General features: G+C 41.4%; 1 protein-coding gene across 2 annotated transcripts in view; it reads left to right on the top strand.

The window, feature by feature from the left end:
- Positions 1-18,227, top strand: part of cacna1ha (calcium channel, voltage-dependent, T type, alpha 1H subunit a) — a 127,536-nt gene extending 109,309 nt beyond the window's left edge. For both annotated transcript variants that reach the window (XM_086288765.1, XM_086288764.1), the window contains exons 28-38: positions 2,602-2,753; positions 2,854-2,963; positions 3,485-3,618; positions 3,812-3,882; positions 5,496-5,574; positions 7,521-7,642; positions 8,586-8,744; positions 8,822-8,962; positions 10,194-10,359; positions 12,692-12,849; positions 12,943-18,227. In XM_086288765.1, coding sequence (XP_086144891.1) covers positions 2,602-2,753; positions 2,854-2,963; positions 3,485-3,618; positions 3,812-3,882; positions 5,496-5,574; positions 7,521-7,642; positions 8,586-8,744; positions 8,822-8,962; positions 10,194-10,359; positions 12,692-12,849; positions 12,943-14,325 — 2,675 coding nt within the window. In that variant the 3' untranslated portion in view covers positions 14,326-18,227. The remainder of the gene's footprint in view (positions 1-2,601; positions 2,754-2,853; positions 2,964-3,484; positions 3,619-3,811; positions 3,883-5,495; positions 5,575-7,520; positions 7,643-8,585; positions 8,745-8,821; positions 8,963-10,193; positions 10,360-12,691; positions 12,850-12,942) is intronic.
- Positions 18,228-19,670: the final 1,443 nt, after the last annotated feature.

Below are 19,670 nucleotides of genomic sequence, written 5' to 3'. Positions count from 1 at the left end.
ATTATCGCTAAAGCAGTACAAGCTGAACGATCTCATTTGTTAAAGGATGGTGTTGTTGAACATACCCTGCACAGCCCCTCTAAATCCTAGTTTTAAAAAGAATGGCATGAAAGCATGCAGTCGATGCATAGGGCAGGGCATGGTATACGTGAGAGTATGTCAAAGACATTCACATACACGTTCGATAATTACAGTGGACATGTGAGTATGCAGTCTAGTTTGATAACAAGCACATATAAATAGCCAGGGTCTCATTTGTAAAACACTTGTTGTATGTTGGCACCGTAACAAAAATGTATAAATGCACACAAAAGCAAAAAATGCCATCCACCAAGATATCAATTTGGATTGGCTTCTTCTGTTCATACACAATGTAGTCCTAACCTATGTAAGCATCTGTGATCCTTGACTGGGTAGTGCTATCTCAAACAGCAGCAAGTTTCACACTTACAGAAATGAGAAAGTTTAATTAGCGTCAACATTCTGACTATTAACCTAATATTAAATATGTAAACATGGCATTAACATGCATAACCATAAAACATTTGAAACAGCTAGTTAGCATTGGTAATGGTATTTTCAGTGCCACTGGACTTCCTTAATCTGGCTAAAAATTGGCTTATGTTTCCTCCTCCTCTAATGTCACTCTAACTTTTGATTCTTAAGAGTGCAACATGCACGGCACTTGCTTATCATTACGTATGCACAATTGAGGTCAGAGGTTTACATCCACTTATCGTAGGCATGAATTTCATGGTAATTTTGGGCTTTCAATGATTTCTTTGAACTGTTCTTTTTCCAGGGTCGAATCATTGTACAGCACACATCTTTGACCACTTAAACAAACAAGAATTAGGTGCACAAATATATTCATACATCCCCACTAATATTTGGTGTCTCTAAGCAATTTGTGCTTCGACCAGATGCTTTTGGTCACCGTCAACAACCTTCTGGCATAATGCTGGCAGGATATTTAACAACTTGTCTTGGCAGAGTTGGTAGAGTTTATTTTTATTGATTGGTGTCATGGCGTGGACTCAACTTTTAACACATGTACAATAGGGTTAAGGGCGGGGCTTTGGGAAAACCATCCCAATAGCCTAATGTTAGCTTGTGTTATCCATTTCAATACTAGCTTTGATGGATGTTTGAGATCATTGTCCTTTTGGAACACCCAATTATATCCAAGTTTCAACCATCTAGCTGTTGATTTGAGGTGAATTTGAAGAATTTAGAGATAGTCTGTAATTTCTTCCATCTTCAAAGCATGATGATACCTCCGCCATGCTTGACAGCTGGTACAGTGTTCTTAGGTTTGAAAGCCTCATCTTTACTCCTCCTAACACACTTCCTGTCATTTTGGCCAAATAGCTCAATTTATGTCTCCTGACCATAAAACTTTTCACTTGGTCTAAACCCTGTCAGTCCATTGTGATGTAAAATGAATTTCACTGTGGACACTGATGCTGGTGTTCCAGCAGTTTCCAGTTCACTGCAGGCTTCAGTCTTAGTGGTTCCCTGGGTTATTCCTCAACATCTTAACCGATTTCCTCTCATCTGAGGGTCAGAATTTGGATCTTCTTCCGGATCTTGGCAAATTGGTGACATATTCAAGTAACTTGTACTTAAGTGCAGTTGTTTAAAGGGATAGTTCTCTGCAGAAATCTATGGTTATTTAGGAAAAAGAAAGCCACAACTTGTGTACATCTAGAATTCTATTTCTTAGATCTTCTCTGAGTTCTGTGGACTTTCAAATTGTTTCGAGTATTGGTCAATCCAATCAGTTCTGTCAAACAAAGAGAACTAACAGTTGTAGTCAATCACGATCACTAACAAGAAGCTGAAAGGCCTTGGTGTTTGTAGAGCCTTCAGCACCTTTATTAAAAGATTTAAGTGAGTGAATGTGTATATTTGAGCTTTTATGTAAACTTTTGTGGATTATAGAAAATCAAAAATAAATTCAGTGATGTGTGTCTAATTTTCGTTTTTTTTTTTAAAGATGTATGCGGTACAGTTATTCCACCCTGGAAAAGGACAGTTCAGGTTTCACGAAAATCCATAAATCCCCATGATGTTCGTGTGGATGTAAATTTTTAAGTAGAACTGTACGTGTGCAAATTTACGTACAAAAGTATTTTGAGTAATAATACTAAATATGTGATCCCTTTAAAAATGAATACATGCCATAAATATCTTAGACTTCGTGTTACTCTCATGTCCTCACTTATTTAAACAAGCCACACAAGCAGTAGCATGCACATGCTGTTTAAGGAACAGGGACAAGGGGAGCACCACCGCTGTGAGTAAGTTTACAATTAGAGGATCAGTGGGTCGCCTGGTCTGCTCAAGGGCCTCTCTGGTGTGACATGCGTACCAAAATAGCAGAATCTTATTAAGGCACAAGCATATTTTGGTGAATAAAGTATGAAATGGAACAGCAGTGGTGGTTGCCTTCTCTTTGCCCCTTTGCCTTCCGGTGCACACTGCTACACATACAACACTTTATATTCAGACAACAGTTACTCACCAAAGTGAGTCTCTCTGCGTGTTTCTTACTCTGTCTTTCATATATTTGTTTGTTCCTGAATTTTTGTGATCCAGAGGCCAAGCTCGGGCGCTACTATGACGACTACTCTCCCCTGCGTCTGTCCATCCACTCGCTGTGTACCAGCCACCACCTGGACCTCTTCATCACTTTTATCATCTGCGTCAATGTCTTCACCATGAGCATAGAGCACTATAAACAACCAGTGGTAATGCGTGCCCTTACAAACTTGCTCAAATGGAAAATGTTGTGAAAGATGTCTCAAATTAATCTGTACGCTTCTCCTTACATTCAATCTGTGCACTCAGTATTTAGGAGAGGTTCTGAAGTACTGTAACTACGTGTTTACCTGCATCTTCGTCGTTGAGGCCCTCCTCAAACTTGTGGCATTTGGCATACACAGGTTCATCAGAGACAGGTAAAGCAATGAGAATCTCTATAGCATTGTTTCCCACTAAAGTCAATGTAACTATCTCGCATAAAATGGTTACAAAAATTATTCCCTACTTAATGTGTGAATTCCTGCCTTCCTTATTTTCCCACAATTGTATTGAGAGCACTGGGTGGTCAGGGTACTTATCTTTTTCAGAGTACCCAGGTGGAGCGCTATCATGGTTTGCCTCAGTGTTTTCCCTACAAAAGAGATTAGTGGGTGGGCTGCCCATTAATCTAAACAGCCTCCTCACTATTTAGCATCAGCAGCCAGGCAGCAGCAACATTTCATCTTCTGTTCCCATCTGTTCTCCTTTTCAGCTAACTCACAATAACCTTTAAAGACTAAGAAGGAATTTGTATTACTTTGTTGTTACAATCACCCGCTGGTACTAGTTGAATATGCTGCATGAGCGATGAAAGAGAAGCACTGTATCTTGTGTCTTATTTTTTATTGATTAATTTTTTTGCCCTTTTCTTTTCTACCCGACTAAAAAATATTCTCAGGTGGAATCAGCTGGATTTAGCTATAGTGGCATTGTCCATCATGGGCATCGTCCTGGAGGAGCTGAAAATGAAAGGCACATTACCAATAAATCCAACCATCATCAGGATCATGAGAGTGCTCAGGATAGCACGAGGTACACATACGCTTACCAATCTATCCTTGCTTATGTTGTACACACTTACATCATTTCACTCTGTTAAGTTATCCTAAATATTCTAATAGATCTGGCATCAAAAAGAGGATCTCAGATGTAGATAAAACAGTTTCCTACTAACCCTTTTTCACAATTATCACAGTAAAACGGCTGTTTCAATGTCTCTCTGCAGTGCTGAAGCTTCTAAAGATGGCCACAGGGATGAGAGCTCTGTTGGATACTGTCATGCAAGCACTGCCGCAGGTAAACATGGACTCTGTAATGTCTCAACCACAAAAGAGTGGTTTTGCTTTTTTTTTCTTATTTATGAAAACAGGGTCAGGATATGAATTTTGTTCAGAATAGACAGCCCTGAAAGATTTATGCTTTTTAATAAATATTTAATTCCAGGCGTATCCTTCCACATTACAAAATTCATATCCTAACCCTCAAGTGTGTTTGTTTCTTCAGATTTTCGCCGGCTTATTGCACATCACATTTGGTTTTCTTAGTAAATGTGCCTTATAATAAATGGCACGCACACTGCACACAAGAGGAATTTTATCACAGAGTCAATGAGTTCGTTAGTCAAATGGATACCCGTGCACATTTTTGCCACCGATCTTGTGATTTCTTTTTTTTCTTTTTTTTTTTTTTTGAGTCAGACTGTTCCTCCCTTGTGCTCCTTTTTGTGCTTTTGCTATTTTGTCAATGCACCCACCATTTTTTTTTAGGCGTGTCAGCAGATGTCGCGGATGTATCTCTCTGTTATTGCGTGGCTCAAATCTTAGAGGCAAAGAGCAGCTGCGCCAAAGATTATGATGTGTGTGCAGTGACAGACGTTGTTCTGCTATTTTCTAAATGTCAAGTATTCGGATATAACCATCCCAGGCACAGAGTGCACGAGGAAAGATTTTTAGAAAATGGAAAAGGAGATGAGACATGCTGGTAAATGATGGCACGATGCACATGTAGTCATAGGAGGTGCACACTGTCCAAGTTATTTTTGAATTTTTTGATTTTTAAGCGCGCAAGGGATTTCTCCATGCAATGGGTAGAAAAGGGAAAAAGAAGTATTTTATGCTAATGCATAAATAAGCATATGTGGTATCAAATATATGCAATAAGACAAGAGCACTCAGAGAACACATCTCCTCTCAAAAAGAAAGGGCTGTACTAAAACGGTGATGTTTTATGAATTCTTTTTATTACAACATGCTGACATCAGGATGTTTTTATAACAATATGCTGATGTCTGACCTTTAACACATTTATAGTGTTTTTTATTGTCTTTACCAATATAACTGGGACAGAGCTGGCTGATTTGGCTTCTATAAGCTGAAAGAAGTTGTGACTTTAAGATATTTTCATGCACTGTGTAATTTTGGGAAACTTTCTGGTGTCATTGTGATGTCATGGGCATTGTGTTAATGTACAGCTCTCCCCATGCCCATTCACATGATATATTACTTGATATGGTTTCTTTAAATGTTTTTTCAAGGTCAACTTTTACCTTTGGCACAAACAATAAAGGTCAAGGTCAGATCCCTGGAAAACTGAGGTGCTCGTGCCAAGCAAGGCTTGTTTTTTATTGTTTTACCCATTTGATGTGATCTTGATGTGATTTTCACCTAAATGAAACCAACTTGTACCATCACACAAAATATGAAAATGAGATCTTGGAAACTGTGGATGCTACACTGCTAACAAACAGACAGACAAACAAATGGAGTCAGTTATATGCTCCCTCTCGATTATATACTCCGGAGACAGTGCCTTCTTGTCCCTGGATCTTTAATGTTTTAAATGGTACTGTTGTTTTTTTGCAGAAGATATCTAACATATTTTGGGGTTTGTTTTTTTCTTTTTCCTTCCAGGTGGGAAATCTTGGTCTTCTCTTCATGCTGCTCTTCTTCATCTATGCTGCTCTGGGAGTGGAGCTCTTTGGCAAACTGGGTCAGTCACCAGCAAGAAAAAAACAAAACAAAGACACACACACACACTGCTCCACACACTTTGCCAGAAAAGGTTTTTGAATCCAAGCATCACTATTACAGTCACGATTTGCGGCAAATTTCCCCCCCTTTTTTTGTATCCTCCCTTCCTGTTTTGACCAAGGAAAGATCACATTTGCATGATCCCATTTATTTACATTATTGCTTCTTCAATGGATTCACTCTGTCCAACTCATTTTGCCTGAGTTTGTGTGGGAAAAGTGTTAGAAAAAAGAAAAAAAGGACTTCTGGGAAGATGAAATGAAAAACAACTTTCTGATAAAGAGGTTGCTTTCGGTGAAATGTTATGATCCTCTGCTACACGCTGGGAATAGAAGATGATGTCTGTTTTGCCGATTTATGCAACATGACCCATCTTCAGCTTTTGCAGAGATTTTTATGAATGTTTGGAAGTGCCAAGCTAAATGCTGATCCATGCCTGTAAGGGTGAAATATGTTTTAACTTTGGAAGTTTTGAAGGAAACATCGTGGCACAGAGCGGTGGAGAACAGGAACGTTCCCTGCATTCACGCCAGTAAGAAAAAGCTAAACCTCATCTTCGAACTTACTTGCGTCTCACACAACCCTTGTTACATAGGCCGTCGACAAGTCTTTAGTTTTATTATAACATGGTGTTTTATACATTTTCACCATGGAAGAGGAATTTAAACTGACCAACAATTATGCGACTAACTGACAGATCTTAGATAAGCGTACGTTGGCAGACTCTGTCCAAGGTATCTGCCCAAGGCTGTGTAGATAGGATGAGGGCACAGGGGGCTGAATGAGTGTTTAAATGTTAATACAGTTCTGGCTTCATGTCATTTCAGGGTCAGGTGTTTTCAGCATAGCTTGTAATTAACATATTCCAGTGTGGATCTGAATCTAGATTTAATAATTTATCTGGTAGTCTACACCCAGATGAATCCCGATTTCCAGTGGGCAGGAGTTAAAGGAAGATTACCTGAGAAAGGTAAAACAAAGGGGGTAGAACAGTAAATGGTCTATACAGGAGCGAGCTCCGACTGGGAGGAAAGAATATTTAGTAAGGTGTGAAAGCAAGGAAACATTGACTTGAGTGACTTAGTAGATCTCATTAGTTTTCCTCATTAGGTCTAATTAGGTCTAAGTCACCACTGTTAGATGAAACTCTCTCTCTACATATATATATATATATCTTTTAAATGAGTTTTCTTACAATCTGATCTTGTGAAATAAGTTTTTTTACGTCTAAAAATATGTTTTTGCTAATGATGTAGACATATTAAAGGCGTACACGTGAAATACCTGCAGTCCAAAAAAATGAAAAAGTCAGATGTTTAACGTTTGACTGAATATATTTGAACTGAAGCTGCTTTTTCTGAATTCTCAGCAGCCTCTGACTCAGTCGTCTCCCATTTGTTAGAGCCACAGCGAGCGTTTCAGTCTTGCATCAGTATAGCTTGATTTCATTACAAGTTACGCAAACCTTCCCTATCCATTTCCTCTGTGCTACACTCTCACATTGTTTAATCCTCTTATTTGTCTCCTGGTGACTGATGCTTAGAATAATAAACATGGTACATAATACTCCAAGGGATGTGTTATTCTTCTCAAGCATGCTGTTAATGTGACCTCAGGTTTGAGGCAAGGGAGGATATCTTCTGGTGGCTATTCTCTTTCTGTAAACAGGGCCTCGAGAGCTTTCTGTTAAATTGACCCAAAGACTGTCCCCTGGAAGACTTTTCTCATTCGCTGTCCTGTGCCACGTCCATAGGGAGACGCCACTTGGAACTAGTTTACTCTGCATTTATATGATTGAAGAAGTTGTATTTTGTATGGAAGTGCGGCACGTTGTATTTCTCGTCTTCTTTTCATCACCATGTTTATAGCGCAGCTTAATTAACGTCTTCTGTTTGCTTTGATTAGAGTGCAGCGACGACAACCCATGTGAAGGTCTGGGTCGTCACGCAACCTTTAGAAATTTTGGGATGGCCTTCCTCACACTGTTTCGAGTGTCCACTGGAGACAACTGGAATGGGATTATGAAAGTATGAACAGACACACACACAAACGCACTTGTATGCACAACATGAGCTCTAATAAATGATGACTAGATTATCTCATAACCGCAGAGAGCGACGACCTCGAAAAGCAATTATGAAATGATAAAGTAGCTTAGAGGAGACCAATGTCAAAACTTTCACATTTTGAGTTTTACTTTATTAAAAAATGAAATTCTGAACGACACAAAAATGTGATCGTTTACAAATGATGTGACAATGTCATGTGTTTTTCTTTTTTTTAAATGAATTATAATTTTTAGGTATAGTGTAGAATCTCTTTAACAAGATCATGTTAGGAAAAGGTGTCAAACACAAGGCCTGATGCTTAAAAAAATGACATGTTTGTTGAAGTCACACACCTTTTTTCTAATATTAAGATATTATGTGAAGGATTAAATGTGTAAGTAAACTTCTCCACTCAGGCTCGTAAGTGGCCCACAACATAAGCAATGCCTCTTGAATTCCAGCAGAGGGCGATGCCACACAGTTTCTCTTTTTAACCACTGCTTTAAAAAAGGCACTTTAAAGTAGATTTCTGTCTTTGTACAGACAGTCTGTTTTATGTTGTGTGTAAGAAATGTACGCGTCTGTCAGTTTGGCGATTTTTTTTGAGCTAATTCAATATAAAAACAGGACGTGATTTCATGCATATACCTTTTAGGAGTGATGGAGAGTGGGGGTTGTTTAACAATGTGCAATGTTTTTATTTCTTTTTTTACTGATTATGAACTACTTACATCATGTCTATGTGTGTGCTTAAATTTGTGTTTCTTTGTTTCCTGAAGTTACAAATGAGTAAATGTGTAAAACTGTGATGCTTACAAAAGTCTTTGCAGCTGTGGATGCCCAGCTTTTTCAAGTGGTGACTGTGATTCGGTGTCGAGGTAAAACTCTCTGCTTCTTCATTTTCTCTTCTTTTTCTTTTCAGGACACATTGAGAGAGTGTCACCCGTCTGACGAACACTGTTTACCATATCTGCCCTGGGTTTCTCCAATTTACTTTGTCACCTTTGTGCTCATGGCCCAGTTTGTTCTGGTCAATGTGGTGGTGGCTGTTCTGATGAAACATCTAGAGGAAAGCAACAAGGTGCAGTAACTTGAGTACTATCTCTTTGGTTTTTGGCTTTTTAAATGCACAGATATTAAGTAGATATATATTTGCAGGATGCTAAAGAGGATGCGGAGATTGATGCAGAGATCGCCTTGGAAATGGATAGGGAGAGGGATCGCAGACTAAGCACAAATTCCAACAACAGCTCAGTCGGAGGGACCTATGTGGGGCCATGCTCAAATTCACCTGAAGAGGTAGGAAGACAAAACTGTGCTTATTAGCAATTGCAGCAGTGAATTTAAGAAAGCCCAAGCTATGATGTGTAGACAACTGGGTCTCCAAAGTTGCAGCTCTTGTGGGGTGTTCTCAAAAGTGGTCCAAGGAAGGAACAGTGAACAGATCACACGGGTAGGACTTCACTCCCCACGTGCAATCTGATCCAACAGACGAGCTACTGTTGCATCAAATAAAACTACTGCTGACCTTTCTGCCGCCTCCCAAGGTGTGTCACTTACCTGGGGAACACCTGGCACCAGATGTACTATGGGAAGAAGGCAAACTAGCGGAGGCAGTGTGATGTTTTGGGAAACCTCAGGTCCTTCCATTCATGTGGGTGTTACTTTGATATGTACCTAAGCACTATTGCAGACCATGTACAGCGTTTCACAGAAACAGTACTTCCTGATGGCTGTGGCCTCTTTTGGCAGGATAATTGGGCCTGTCAAAAAGCAACAATGGTTCAGGAATGGTTTGAAGTGCACAAAAATAAGTTTGAGGTGTGGACTTGGCTTTCAAATTCCCCAGATCCCACTCCAATCAAGCATCTGTGGAATGCGATGGACAAACAAGTCTGATTGCTGGAGGCCCCACCTCACAACTTAGAGGACTTCAATGATCTGCTGCTAACATCTTGATTACAAACACCTCAGCACACTTTCAGGAGTCTAGTGGAGTCTATGCCTCGATGGGTCAGGGCTGTTTTGGCAGCAACAGGGGAAACTACACAATAATAGAGAGGTGGTACTAATGTTATGCCTGATCGGTGGAAATGCAATATTACGAATAAAACAAGGTATAAACATATACTTTGTTATTACATCTTACTGCTGGGTTACAGTCTTTTAACAAATACGGAAACATTTAAATACATGTTTTGGGTTGTGCATAGAGCTGGCATGTAATTCAGCCCATGTTTCTCAGAGCCTGATGAAAAGATGACAAACGATGCTCTCCTTTAACCTTTACCTTTAAGATAACTTTAAGAGACAGTTCTTTGAATTTGTGCGTGTGTGTGTGTTATTTTCAGTGGTTGTCCGTACACTATCTTGCACCAGAAAGATGCCACAGACATGGCATTCATATTTTTACCTGTCTCAACCTGCAACACAGACGTCAGTCATCAGAATCACGCAGCGCTCTATTCTTTCTTTGTAAAAACTGCAGCTGTTGGTTTTAGCACTGAGTGGTCTCTGTCTCCCCCTGCAGGAGGAAGAGGTGCAGTACAACAACCAGAACCTGCTGTCATCCAAGATCTCTGTATCCAGGATGCATTCTCTGCCAAATGACAGTTATATGTTTAGACCGGTGCGACCCGCCAGCGCCCCCTACCCTTTAGACGAGGTAGACCTGAGTCCCCAACACCAGCATTCAGGTAAACTAGATGTTAAATACTAAAATATTGATTGTGAGAGTAGCATCGCTTTATTATTGTGAAGTTTTGGCATTTTATTTAATCTGTGTGGTAAACAGACAGAGACACAGTTACTAAATTTGTTAACTAAACTTCACAAGGTCCAATTCAAACTAGTTAAAATAAAAGACTGAGTAATGTTTATCTCACATAGAGTCAACCTTATACCTATCCTACATAATGTTATCTTTTTTTCCTGTAGTTTCACCTTCTGTGTGTTTAAAAAAGAAGTCAGAACATAAAGAAACAATGCTCAGAACACATCTCTAAGCACTAACAAGAACTGTTTCATTTGCAGTCAGAATCTAATGGCATGTTGTGTCCAGGCTGTGGACAGGCCCAGCTCTGTCCTAAGGTACTTACTGTAGTGGATGAGTCGATACACGTGAATACCTGCAACTTTCACACAGGCTCATCTGCTCAGCTGTGAAATGGCCGAATACTAAACTATAGTGGTCGTTGTCTTCACAGTCAAGTTGCAAAGTCAGAAAAGTGCATATGTTTAAAAATGTGCAGTCATCACTTCTCTTTTGTCTTTTGGTTATTGTCTAGTTAAAAACAAAAAAATGCTGGGATGCTGTGTCAGTGATTTGATTTGATTTTCATAAACCTCATATGCAATCAAAAGCACACAGATGATGAAAACAGAGACATTTAGTTGTCTTTTTGGGTTCTCTCTGTGTACTCCGGCTTCCTGATTTCGTCTTCTTCTGTTTTTTTGTTGTTGCATATTTTCACACTCAAATGTTTCAGACAGACAGAGATAGACAAAGATAACCTGAGGAAAACAAAATGCCGTTTTTAAATGAATATTTTGTGTATTAAATGAAAGAACTCTATCTAAACCTACCCGGCCCTGTGAGCCAAAGTAACTGCCCCTCTGTTAAATCATGAATTGACAGATTAACTGCATTTTTTTTGGAAAGCTGGATTCAATTTTAGTAGCCACACTTAGGCCCGAATACTGTCAGACCTGCTGAATCAAAAAATCACTTGAATAGATCCTGTTGGACAAACTCAAGGAGGTGAAAATATCTCAAAAAGCAACACATCATTTCAAGATCTAAAGAACCAGCTGAGAAACAGTCATTGGCATCTGTCAGTCTGGAAAGAGCTACAAAGACATTTCTAAGGCTAGCTTAGATCCATAATCCACAAATGGTGGAAACTTGGAAGAACTGTCACTTCCAAGGGTGGCAAAACCAGTTATTAAGTTTCAGGTGTAATTACTTTTTCACACAGAGCCAAATCGATCCCTTAATAAATAAAAAATAAATCATTTAAAAACTGCCTTTTGTTATTACTCTAGTTATCTTTGTGTAATATGAAAATCTGTTTGATCTAATAAGTGTTACAAATATGCAAGAAGTCAAGAATGGAGTAAGTACTTATTCACCTTTTGCACAGCATCCCAGCTTTTGTCAAAGATGTGGTGTTTTAAGAATAATATTTTGTCATGTGACTTTACAGCTTGAACTGAAAATATCTACTTGAAATGAACTCGTTTACGCTCTGACTAACATTTTATTGTTTTATTTCTATTATATCTGCACACCCCGGTTCGGTGAGCCTTAATGCTCTCTGCTGCAGGTTCCAGAAATTCTCCTAGTTCACTGAACCTGTGTGTGCAGATCACCTGAGAGCCTGGCTACACAGTTTCACCACACAGATTGAACATCTGATGGATGTGCTCTCTTGTGCACTTGACACCTGACACATTAGAGCGCTATATTCTGTCAGGACCCTAATTTCCCTTGGCATGGCGCAGTAGAGACAAGTGAAACTGTTACTGTAACCAGGATCTAATGTGGAATTTTACATGCAGCAAGCTGGCCTTCTGCGACTGTTTCCCTGAAAAGTCAGCTCGGTGCTGCTGCTCAGCATACAGTGTAACAACCTACTGTATGCGCTAATGATTTTTTTCTTCATCCAGGAAACACTTTATTTTGATAGCACATTTTAAAAAGCAAATTTTCAGCCCAGAAAACTTCTCCAGGCTTCATATCTGAAGCTGTTATTTATGACCACATCTTCCACTTAAACTTTTATTTGAATGGCTGTTTGTAAGATCCAAATGTTCTATCATAATAAAGTGTTAGCGATGTCATACTTTGGCCATGACTCTTGAAATATAATGCTTTAAAAAGAACAGAAAATAACATGTGTTTCTTTATGCCCAGCTGTGCACGTGTTTTCTCCAGAAGTGCATGTGTTTCTGTCATTTTTGTGTGTCTGCCGTGTTCTATCACGTTTGACTTGATGACATATATGCTTTGCACATGTCTCCCTGCAGTCTCAGTGATGTCGGTCCACTCCCAGCCCTGTGAGAGCCACTCTCTGCTCCAGGTTCCGGACATTTCCCCCGTTCACCCTCGGTCACCTCCATCCCTGTCTCTTCCTCGCATCGCCCCGCCAACACCCAGCCCCTCACCACGGGCCCTGCATAGGCAGGTGAGAGACCCCGTTTCACGCTTATACACACACACACACATACACACATTTCAGCAGCTTCTTATACCCATGCGTTCTGCTTTTCTGTTGCAGGTGGCGGTTAAAGTTGATTCTGTGGAGTCTCAGGGTTTTGAGCAACAGGAGAGGACCAGCTCAGTCCATCTGCCCCCCCTGTCCCCTTCACAGCTACCTCCTCATCCATCCTCCTTGTCATCACCCCTGCCTGCTTCTCCCTCCTCCCCCTCCGCCTTCCCTCGCTATCGTCCTTCTCCTCTTCCTCCTCTGCTGTCTTCCCCTTCTTCTCTTCCTCCGCCACCGTCCTCCCCTTCGCTGCTTCTCCCTCCACCTCCCTCGCCCCGCGCCCCCTTGAGGCCTGCCAGCCTCCGGAGACCAAGGCCGCCCTCCGCCATCTCCCTCTGTGACCCGGCCGACGAGGAGGTGTATCACATCACCAGCTCTGCTGGCCACAGGTGGTGGGACGGGGAGGGAGGTGGGACGGAGAGCAGGGTTAAAGTGGGCCGCAGCCACTCCCTCTCCCCGTACACCTTGCCGTCTGCCCTCGACTCCTACTCCTCCACCTTTTCTCCTCCTCCTCCTCCGCTGCCACCATCCTCGTCGAGGAGCGCACTGAGCCTGCTTGGAGCCGGACTGAAGGACCGGGACTTCAGGAAAGGCTTCAGCATCGACAACCAGGGCTTCCTGGACAAGCCGCCATCACTGAATGCCGGATACGCCGACGACCAGCGGCGTCACTCCATCGAGGTTTGTCTCCCAAGGGCTGGAACAACCAGCTCTAACGAACACTTCACAGAGGAGGCCTACTGGCTGGAGAAAGGCGGTCCTGTGAGGGTGCAGTCTGTCAGGAGCAACCACAGAAAGAAGAAGATGAGTCCTCCATGTATATCCATTCACCCACCCTCAGAGAGGGAGCACGCTGAAACCGCCTCGCCCCCCAAATTATCTGATTGCAGCACGATGCTGAGACGCAGGACACCCTCCTACGACTTGACGCCACACATGCAGTCAAATACAAACGCCCAAGACGCGTCATCAGATGCAAACACGCAATCTCCAATGCACAGATCGCTAACGCCTGTCCATGTTCCTCTGCGAGCAAACTCGCCCACTTGGGCACTGGCTCACTCGCGACCGTCTACCCCAACACGCACTCAGACACACACCCCTCCCCACGCCTACACGCCTACACACCCACACATCCCCATCAGCCCGAACGTCTTTATCCAGCCTCACACCCCTCTTGTCCCAATGCCTTTCTCACAGACACGCCCTGTCTCCCCTGCTGCGGGGCACATCCCCCTCCCTCAGTTCACCTTCGACCAACCGCAGTCCAGATACATGAGCGGCCTATCAGCTGGCATATCAGACACCGACACGGCCACCTGCTCTTCCCCTTTCGACGGCAGACTGGGAAGCGGCGCAGGATTCAGTGCAAAGAATCGGAGGACTGCCCAATAAACACCAGTTGTTTGATTCTGGAGGTGAATCTGGTTTTAAATCTCTGAGGCTGGAGCAGCGGCGCCTCGGCTAATCTCAGCAGAGATGGGAATAAGAGGTGTTTCTTTTCAGTTGTTTTTTTGTTAAGATGAATAATGAACAGACATTGATTACTCTTTCCAGAGAGAAGCTGGTACAGACTTGAATAAGAGACAATGGATCCATTTGTTTTAAACCCAGCTGGAAGGACAGCAGATCCACAGCTGGAGGCTGTATCAGGCAAACAGTGCTCACTGTACGCGGTGTGTCGGGGACTAATGCAGATAACACACCAGGACTAAAGCCACCTAACTCCGTAGCCAAAGTTTTTTTTCACACACTGTCCTCACCTGCGCGAGCCAATCAGGAAGCAGCGTCTGGCTGACAACCTCTGACCTTTTAACGGGAAGAGGTTTGTGAAATGCGAGCGTAAGGGGGGGAATTGTGGGATATGCAACTTCAGGTTTTCTACAGAAGTTCTGCTTGCCCCTCCTCTGCTCCTCGGATCACATTGATCAGAGCAGAACTCTGTATGTGTGCGTGTGTGCGTGTGCGAGCGTCTGAGTTCTCTTACGTGCGATTACTGTCAAATCTGTTGTTGTGGAAGTCGGCCATGTAGTTCTTACGCCTGTAAACGACAGAGAGGAGGAGCAGGGCAGAGCTGTAGTGCGTGTGTTTCTCTGTGTATCTGTGCAGTGTAAATAAAGGAAAATACTGTATTTGGTGAGGTAAAAATAGCTCTATCCATATGCACATATTTTTATAGAGATCTAAAAATGTTTTTTGCACACAAAATTTGAATTTCAACTTTGCTCGTTTCGTTTGTTCTCCTCCGTTGTCCTCTTGTGAATGTATGTCTCTTTTCAAAGAGCGAGGGAAGCCGTGAAGGAGAGCGCCCCTCTCCTCTCAGCCTGCCAGCTGAGGTCCGAGGAGAGCGGGTTTTATTTTTCTATTTTGAAAAAGAGATCGAAGAGAACAAGGGGGGGGGAGGGTGTGTGTTTGTGTGTGTGTGATGTGTTTCTGTAGTTTTGTCTCAGATTTCTATGTAACCGGTGTCTAAATAGGTATCAGTCTTAAGAGTATGGGCTCAGTGATGCGAAGCATTTATAGAAAGAGCAATGTGAGTATATATTTGACTAAGATGTGCTAATTAGTTCACGCGCCCTAGCTCCACATTCAAATTTGGCCGTTATTATGGGCCACATCCCTGCGGGGAGTTTAAAATCCAGAAATTTCAGGGCAGGGAAAAAAATAGATTTTTTATTTGCTTTGATTCATTGAAATGAAATGAATCATGGCTTCACTGAGCCTCTCCTCTAGTGCTGTTTTCAAGCTGGATCAGCTTCGACACCTGTGTTTCTGTACATCTAAAGACAACCAAACTAACTAACTTACTAAATATGTGTAGCCAGAGTGCAATAATAATATATACTTGTGGAAAATATAGTTATCATCCACATTACATAAAAACAGCCACACTCTTGTATTCATACTGTAGAACTGCTAATACATGCTATAAACCCATTTTTTTATATGACGATTGAGAATAGCTCTCTCACTCTGTCTGGTGTTCGTGCTTCTATAAGTACTCGTACCCTGAGTGTGGCTGTGCTGGTGTGGGTGTGGCTGGAAGCGACGTTAGGTACTGTAGATTTCTCCAAAAGCTCAGGCCCACCCACTGATGGGGTTACTGTAAACAGAAGAGGGATCCGCACCTCTGCCGAGGACTCGACAAGCCATTTATCATTCTGCTTTTTGTTTCTGTCCTCACTGACCGGCACCTCGCAACTTCAGACACATCGGTTTACTGACGCACCGGTTTGCCACATGTCACGTGGGCCATGCGTCCAGGAGCTTCATCGAGGAGCTGAACGTTTTCTTCCTTCTGTCCTGGCAGAGCACAATACGTAATTGATTCTGTTATGTGCACGGTGTGGTTTGGCACACATATACACACACTCACACTTGAAGCATCCCTGTAAGCTTCATTGGTACAGATACCCTTTTCCAAGGCAGCTGGCTTGGAGGGTGTCTTTATTTTATTTTTATTTCTTGAGGGGGGGAGGGTCAGCGCACAACATGCACAAATCCTCAGTAATCTGAGTGAAAACCAAAGTGCTCCCATATCGTATCTGTAAACACGTAAGGCTCCGTTCTTCGTGTTTGTGCAGATGAAAAGGAAAGAAAATCAACCAAACAAGTATTTATGATAGATTTGTGAAACAGCTGATCAGACAATTGCTGCAAATTTGCCCCCAGTCTGTCTCAAAGGGTACTAAATAATTAAAAAAGAGGTGATTTTTTTTTTCTTTTTTACATTCATCAGATGCATAAATTACTTTGAAAGTCTGCAAAAACTTTTGTAAACACAGAGCCAGGAATGAAATCAATTAATAAATCTCCTTCTACATTCTCTTTGGCTTTCCCCTTTACCGAGCAGCACGTGTGTAGACAGACAGGTTTGGTGTTAAACACCTTTAGACACCGTTAAACACAGGGTCTCCTTAAAGCTACAGTTGGCAACTGTGTAATCAGGTGGAAGGGACACACACACACACACACACCAACAATCCCCGAGTAAATGTTCCCATCTTGCAAAGGCAGAATGTAAAGCTCCTATAGGTCTTTTGGTGCCAGTCCTCGTTGAGCTCTGACACACAGGAGCACAAAGCTCACTAAATGACGTCGCAGACGGCCACAGTTAGTTATTCACCTGCTTCAAATCCTTTTTAAAAAAAAAATCATTTTTGAGTGCTTGAACACGCTGCTTCGTCTCGTTTCCTGTCCTCTTCCTGCACAACACCGTCAGCAACGGGAGGTTTTAGGTTCTCCGTATAAAACCCTCTTCTCTAAACGGTATCGCCGTATTAATCGACACGGTTCGGTAGAGTGACTGTATAATTGTTCTTACGATTTTGCAGATCTTTGGATCTGAGTATTTAAATCCTGTTTTTGAGGAAACAGTTTTGACTATTGCATGTTTTGGTTTAAAAAGAAGACGCAGAAGAAGAAGAAGAAAATAACTTTTGGGAAAGAATCATCTGGATGTTTTCGAGATTTTGATATTTGCATTTTCAGATGTTTCCATTTGTAGATCGACTACCTAATTGCACTGGGCTCTTAATAATTGGTATCTGATAAAATACTGATTAGACGACCCTATTCTTTATTGTCCAATGCAGTACTGGGTGGTTATTTACAGTGTGAGAACAGAGCTCTTTATACAGTTTTATATAGAGAAATGGAAACCTGGTTGGTTCTGTTTTCTTAAGAACCAACATTATTTAATGTTGACATGAACTTTTTTTTTCCACTTCTCCTCCAGGTAATCTAAACATAGTAGAACACTGGTGATGGTGAAAATATTTATCTGATGTATATTTTATGTAGGAGTAGCCTCAGCCCTGATGCTCTGTAAAGGACTGATCAGCGTAGTGGTTCATTTTCTTGACTAATATCGAGCTGGTCCGGTGAAGGCGATCGCGCTCCTCACACGGCTGAACCTAGAGAGCAGCAGAAAGTTCAAACTGTGATAGAACTTGACTTTGATGAATCAGAAGCCTTGTTTTCTCTTTCCTTCCTTCCCTTACAACCCTTCACCGACTGACCCAAGCACCCCCACCCCAAACCCCCCCTCAAGCCTTACAAGAAGGGGAGGAGGTGCATGTGTACTGTCTGTCAGAGGAGAGTCAATGTGTCTGCAATAATAAGCCCCGCCCCCTTGCCATTACTCCTCAAACGGGGAAAACGGGAGGGGACGGGATGGTGTTTAAAGGCTCGACACGCAGTTGGACTCTGTTGTATCGTTGATAATTAATGTGCGATGACCAACCATTGTCCTGAAGGATGTTTTCCTGTCAATTAAAAAACTGCATTTTTAAAAAGTTCCTGACAGTTTTGTTTGTTTGGGTTTTTTTCTTCTGTTCATTGTGCTTATTTGCCCTTTAATAAATAATTCCTACTGTGTGTGGGCATGAGAGCCGGACCAATAAATAATCCAGACACAAGTTTTAGCTCATGTTACATTTATCAGTGTGTGTATGTGTGTGTGTGTGTGTGTGGTTAGAGTGGGGATTTGAAAAGATTAAAGCTTTAACCTAAAATAATGCAAATAAGAACATGCCAGCTACTTTTTTTAAGGTGGCATTTCTCTTAGGCTTCTTTCCCAATCACAGCTGGGATGCACTCTGAAGTTGATAAGGATTAAGAAGTCTTTCATAAAAGAGGCTATCAGCCTCTACAATACAATACATCTATTACGCTGAGAGGCATCTACCAGATATTATTATAATATGGGATAAAGAAAGTATTTCTCATCTAATCTCTGGATGGATGGACAATATACAGTATTGTGAAATCTTGAGCTTCCCCTCATATCAGAAGGAGCCAGACTTGCAAGGCAGACAGATATTTTATCTTTCTTTTTTTTTATAAGTGGTCTTGACTACTATAATTCTCTGCCTTTCTGGAGATCTTGCAAAGTTTTTCTTTGGACATTGGCTGCTTTTCCACTCATTTTAAGTCCAGTCCTTGTACCTTAAAATGAGTGGAAAAGCAAAAATTTTTCTAGCAAAATATTTTAAAAAATATGGATGGCTCAAGACTTTTGCACACTACTGTAAAGGGTAACTGTTGTGTTAGATATAGAATGAAAGAATCTTGAAGGGAAATATTAAGTATTAAGGTCACATTTGTGAAGACTGTGACTTAGTGATGTTCAGCAAGACAAAATCCACCAGTGGCAAAACACAACACCTGTTGTTCCTTGGATCTGCTGAGCCACTCGCTCCACACAGCAAAACCTTCTTTTCTGTGATTTCTGACAACTTACATTCTTTTTTTGTGTAAGGAGCAGCTTCAGAACATAATTATAAAGGTGAAAAACCAAAGCGGTGCACTTATTTGGTCAAAAGTTTTAACCCAGTGACTACTGGTGAAAAACAAGCTATTCCATCTTATTATTGCTTTAACAAATCCTATACAAATGTGCAAATTTACAAATTATGCTGCCAGGCTAACACCAATGAAACAGTGTTTCAAGACAATGCATGCTTTTTTCCTGTTGTTGCTCTTTTTAAGTTTCTTTTAATACTCAATAATTCTTTTATGGACACACTCCTTTACTCTATTATTTTTCCCTCTGCAGGAAGAAACTTGACCTCTACTTGAGCACTGGCAGCCAGCAGAGGCAAATCTTTTAATAAACACATATTGATCCTGTTGTTACACACCACAGTGTGGTTGCTGTGTAGAAAGTACAATCTATTACTGTTTCACAGACTGTGATTAAAACCTTACTTAACTTGAGTGACATATTCTAAGTTCTC

The sequence above is a fragment of the Aulonocara sp. 'chitande type north' Nkhata Bay genome, linkage group LG4 (genome assembly GCF_057382095.1).
Source record: "Aulonocara sp. 'chitande type north' Nkhata Bay isolate Kocher_YH1m ecotype deep benthic linkage group LG4, A_spYH_male_GT1.1, whole genome shotgun sequence".
Taxonomy (NCBI): Eukaryota; Metazoa; Chordata; class Actinopteri; order Cichliformes; family Cichlidae; genus Aulonocara; species Aulonocara sp. 'chitande type north' Nkhata Bay.
Note: the sequence above shows the minus strand (reverse complement) of the source record. Positions and strands in the feature narration are given on the sequence as shown.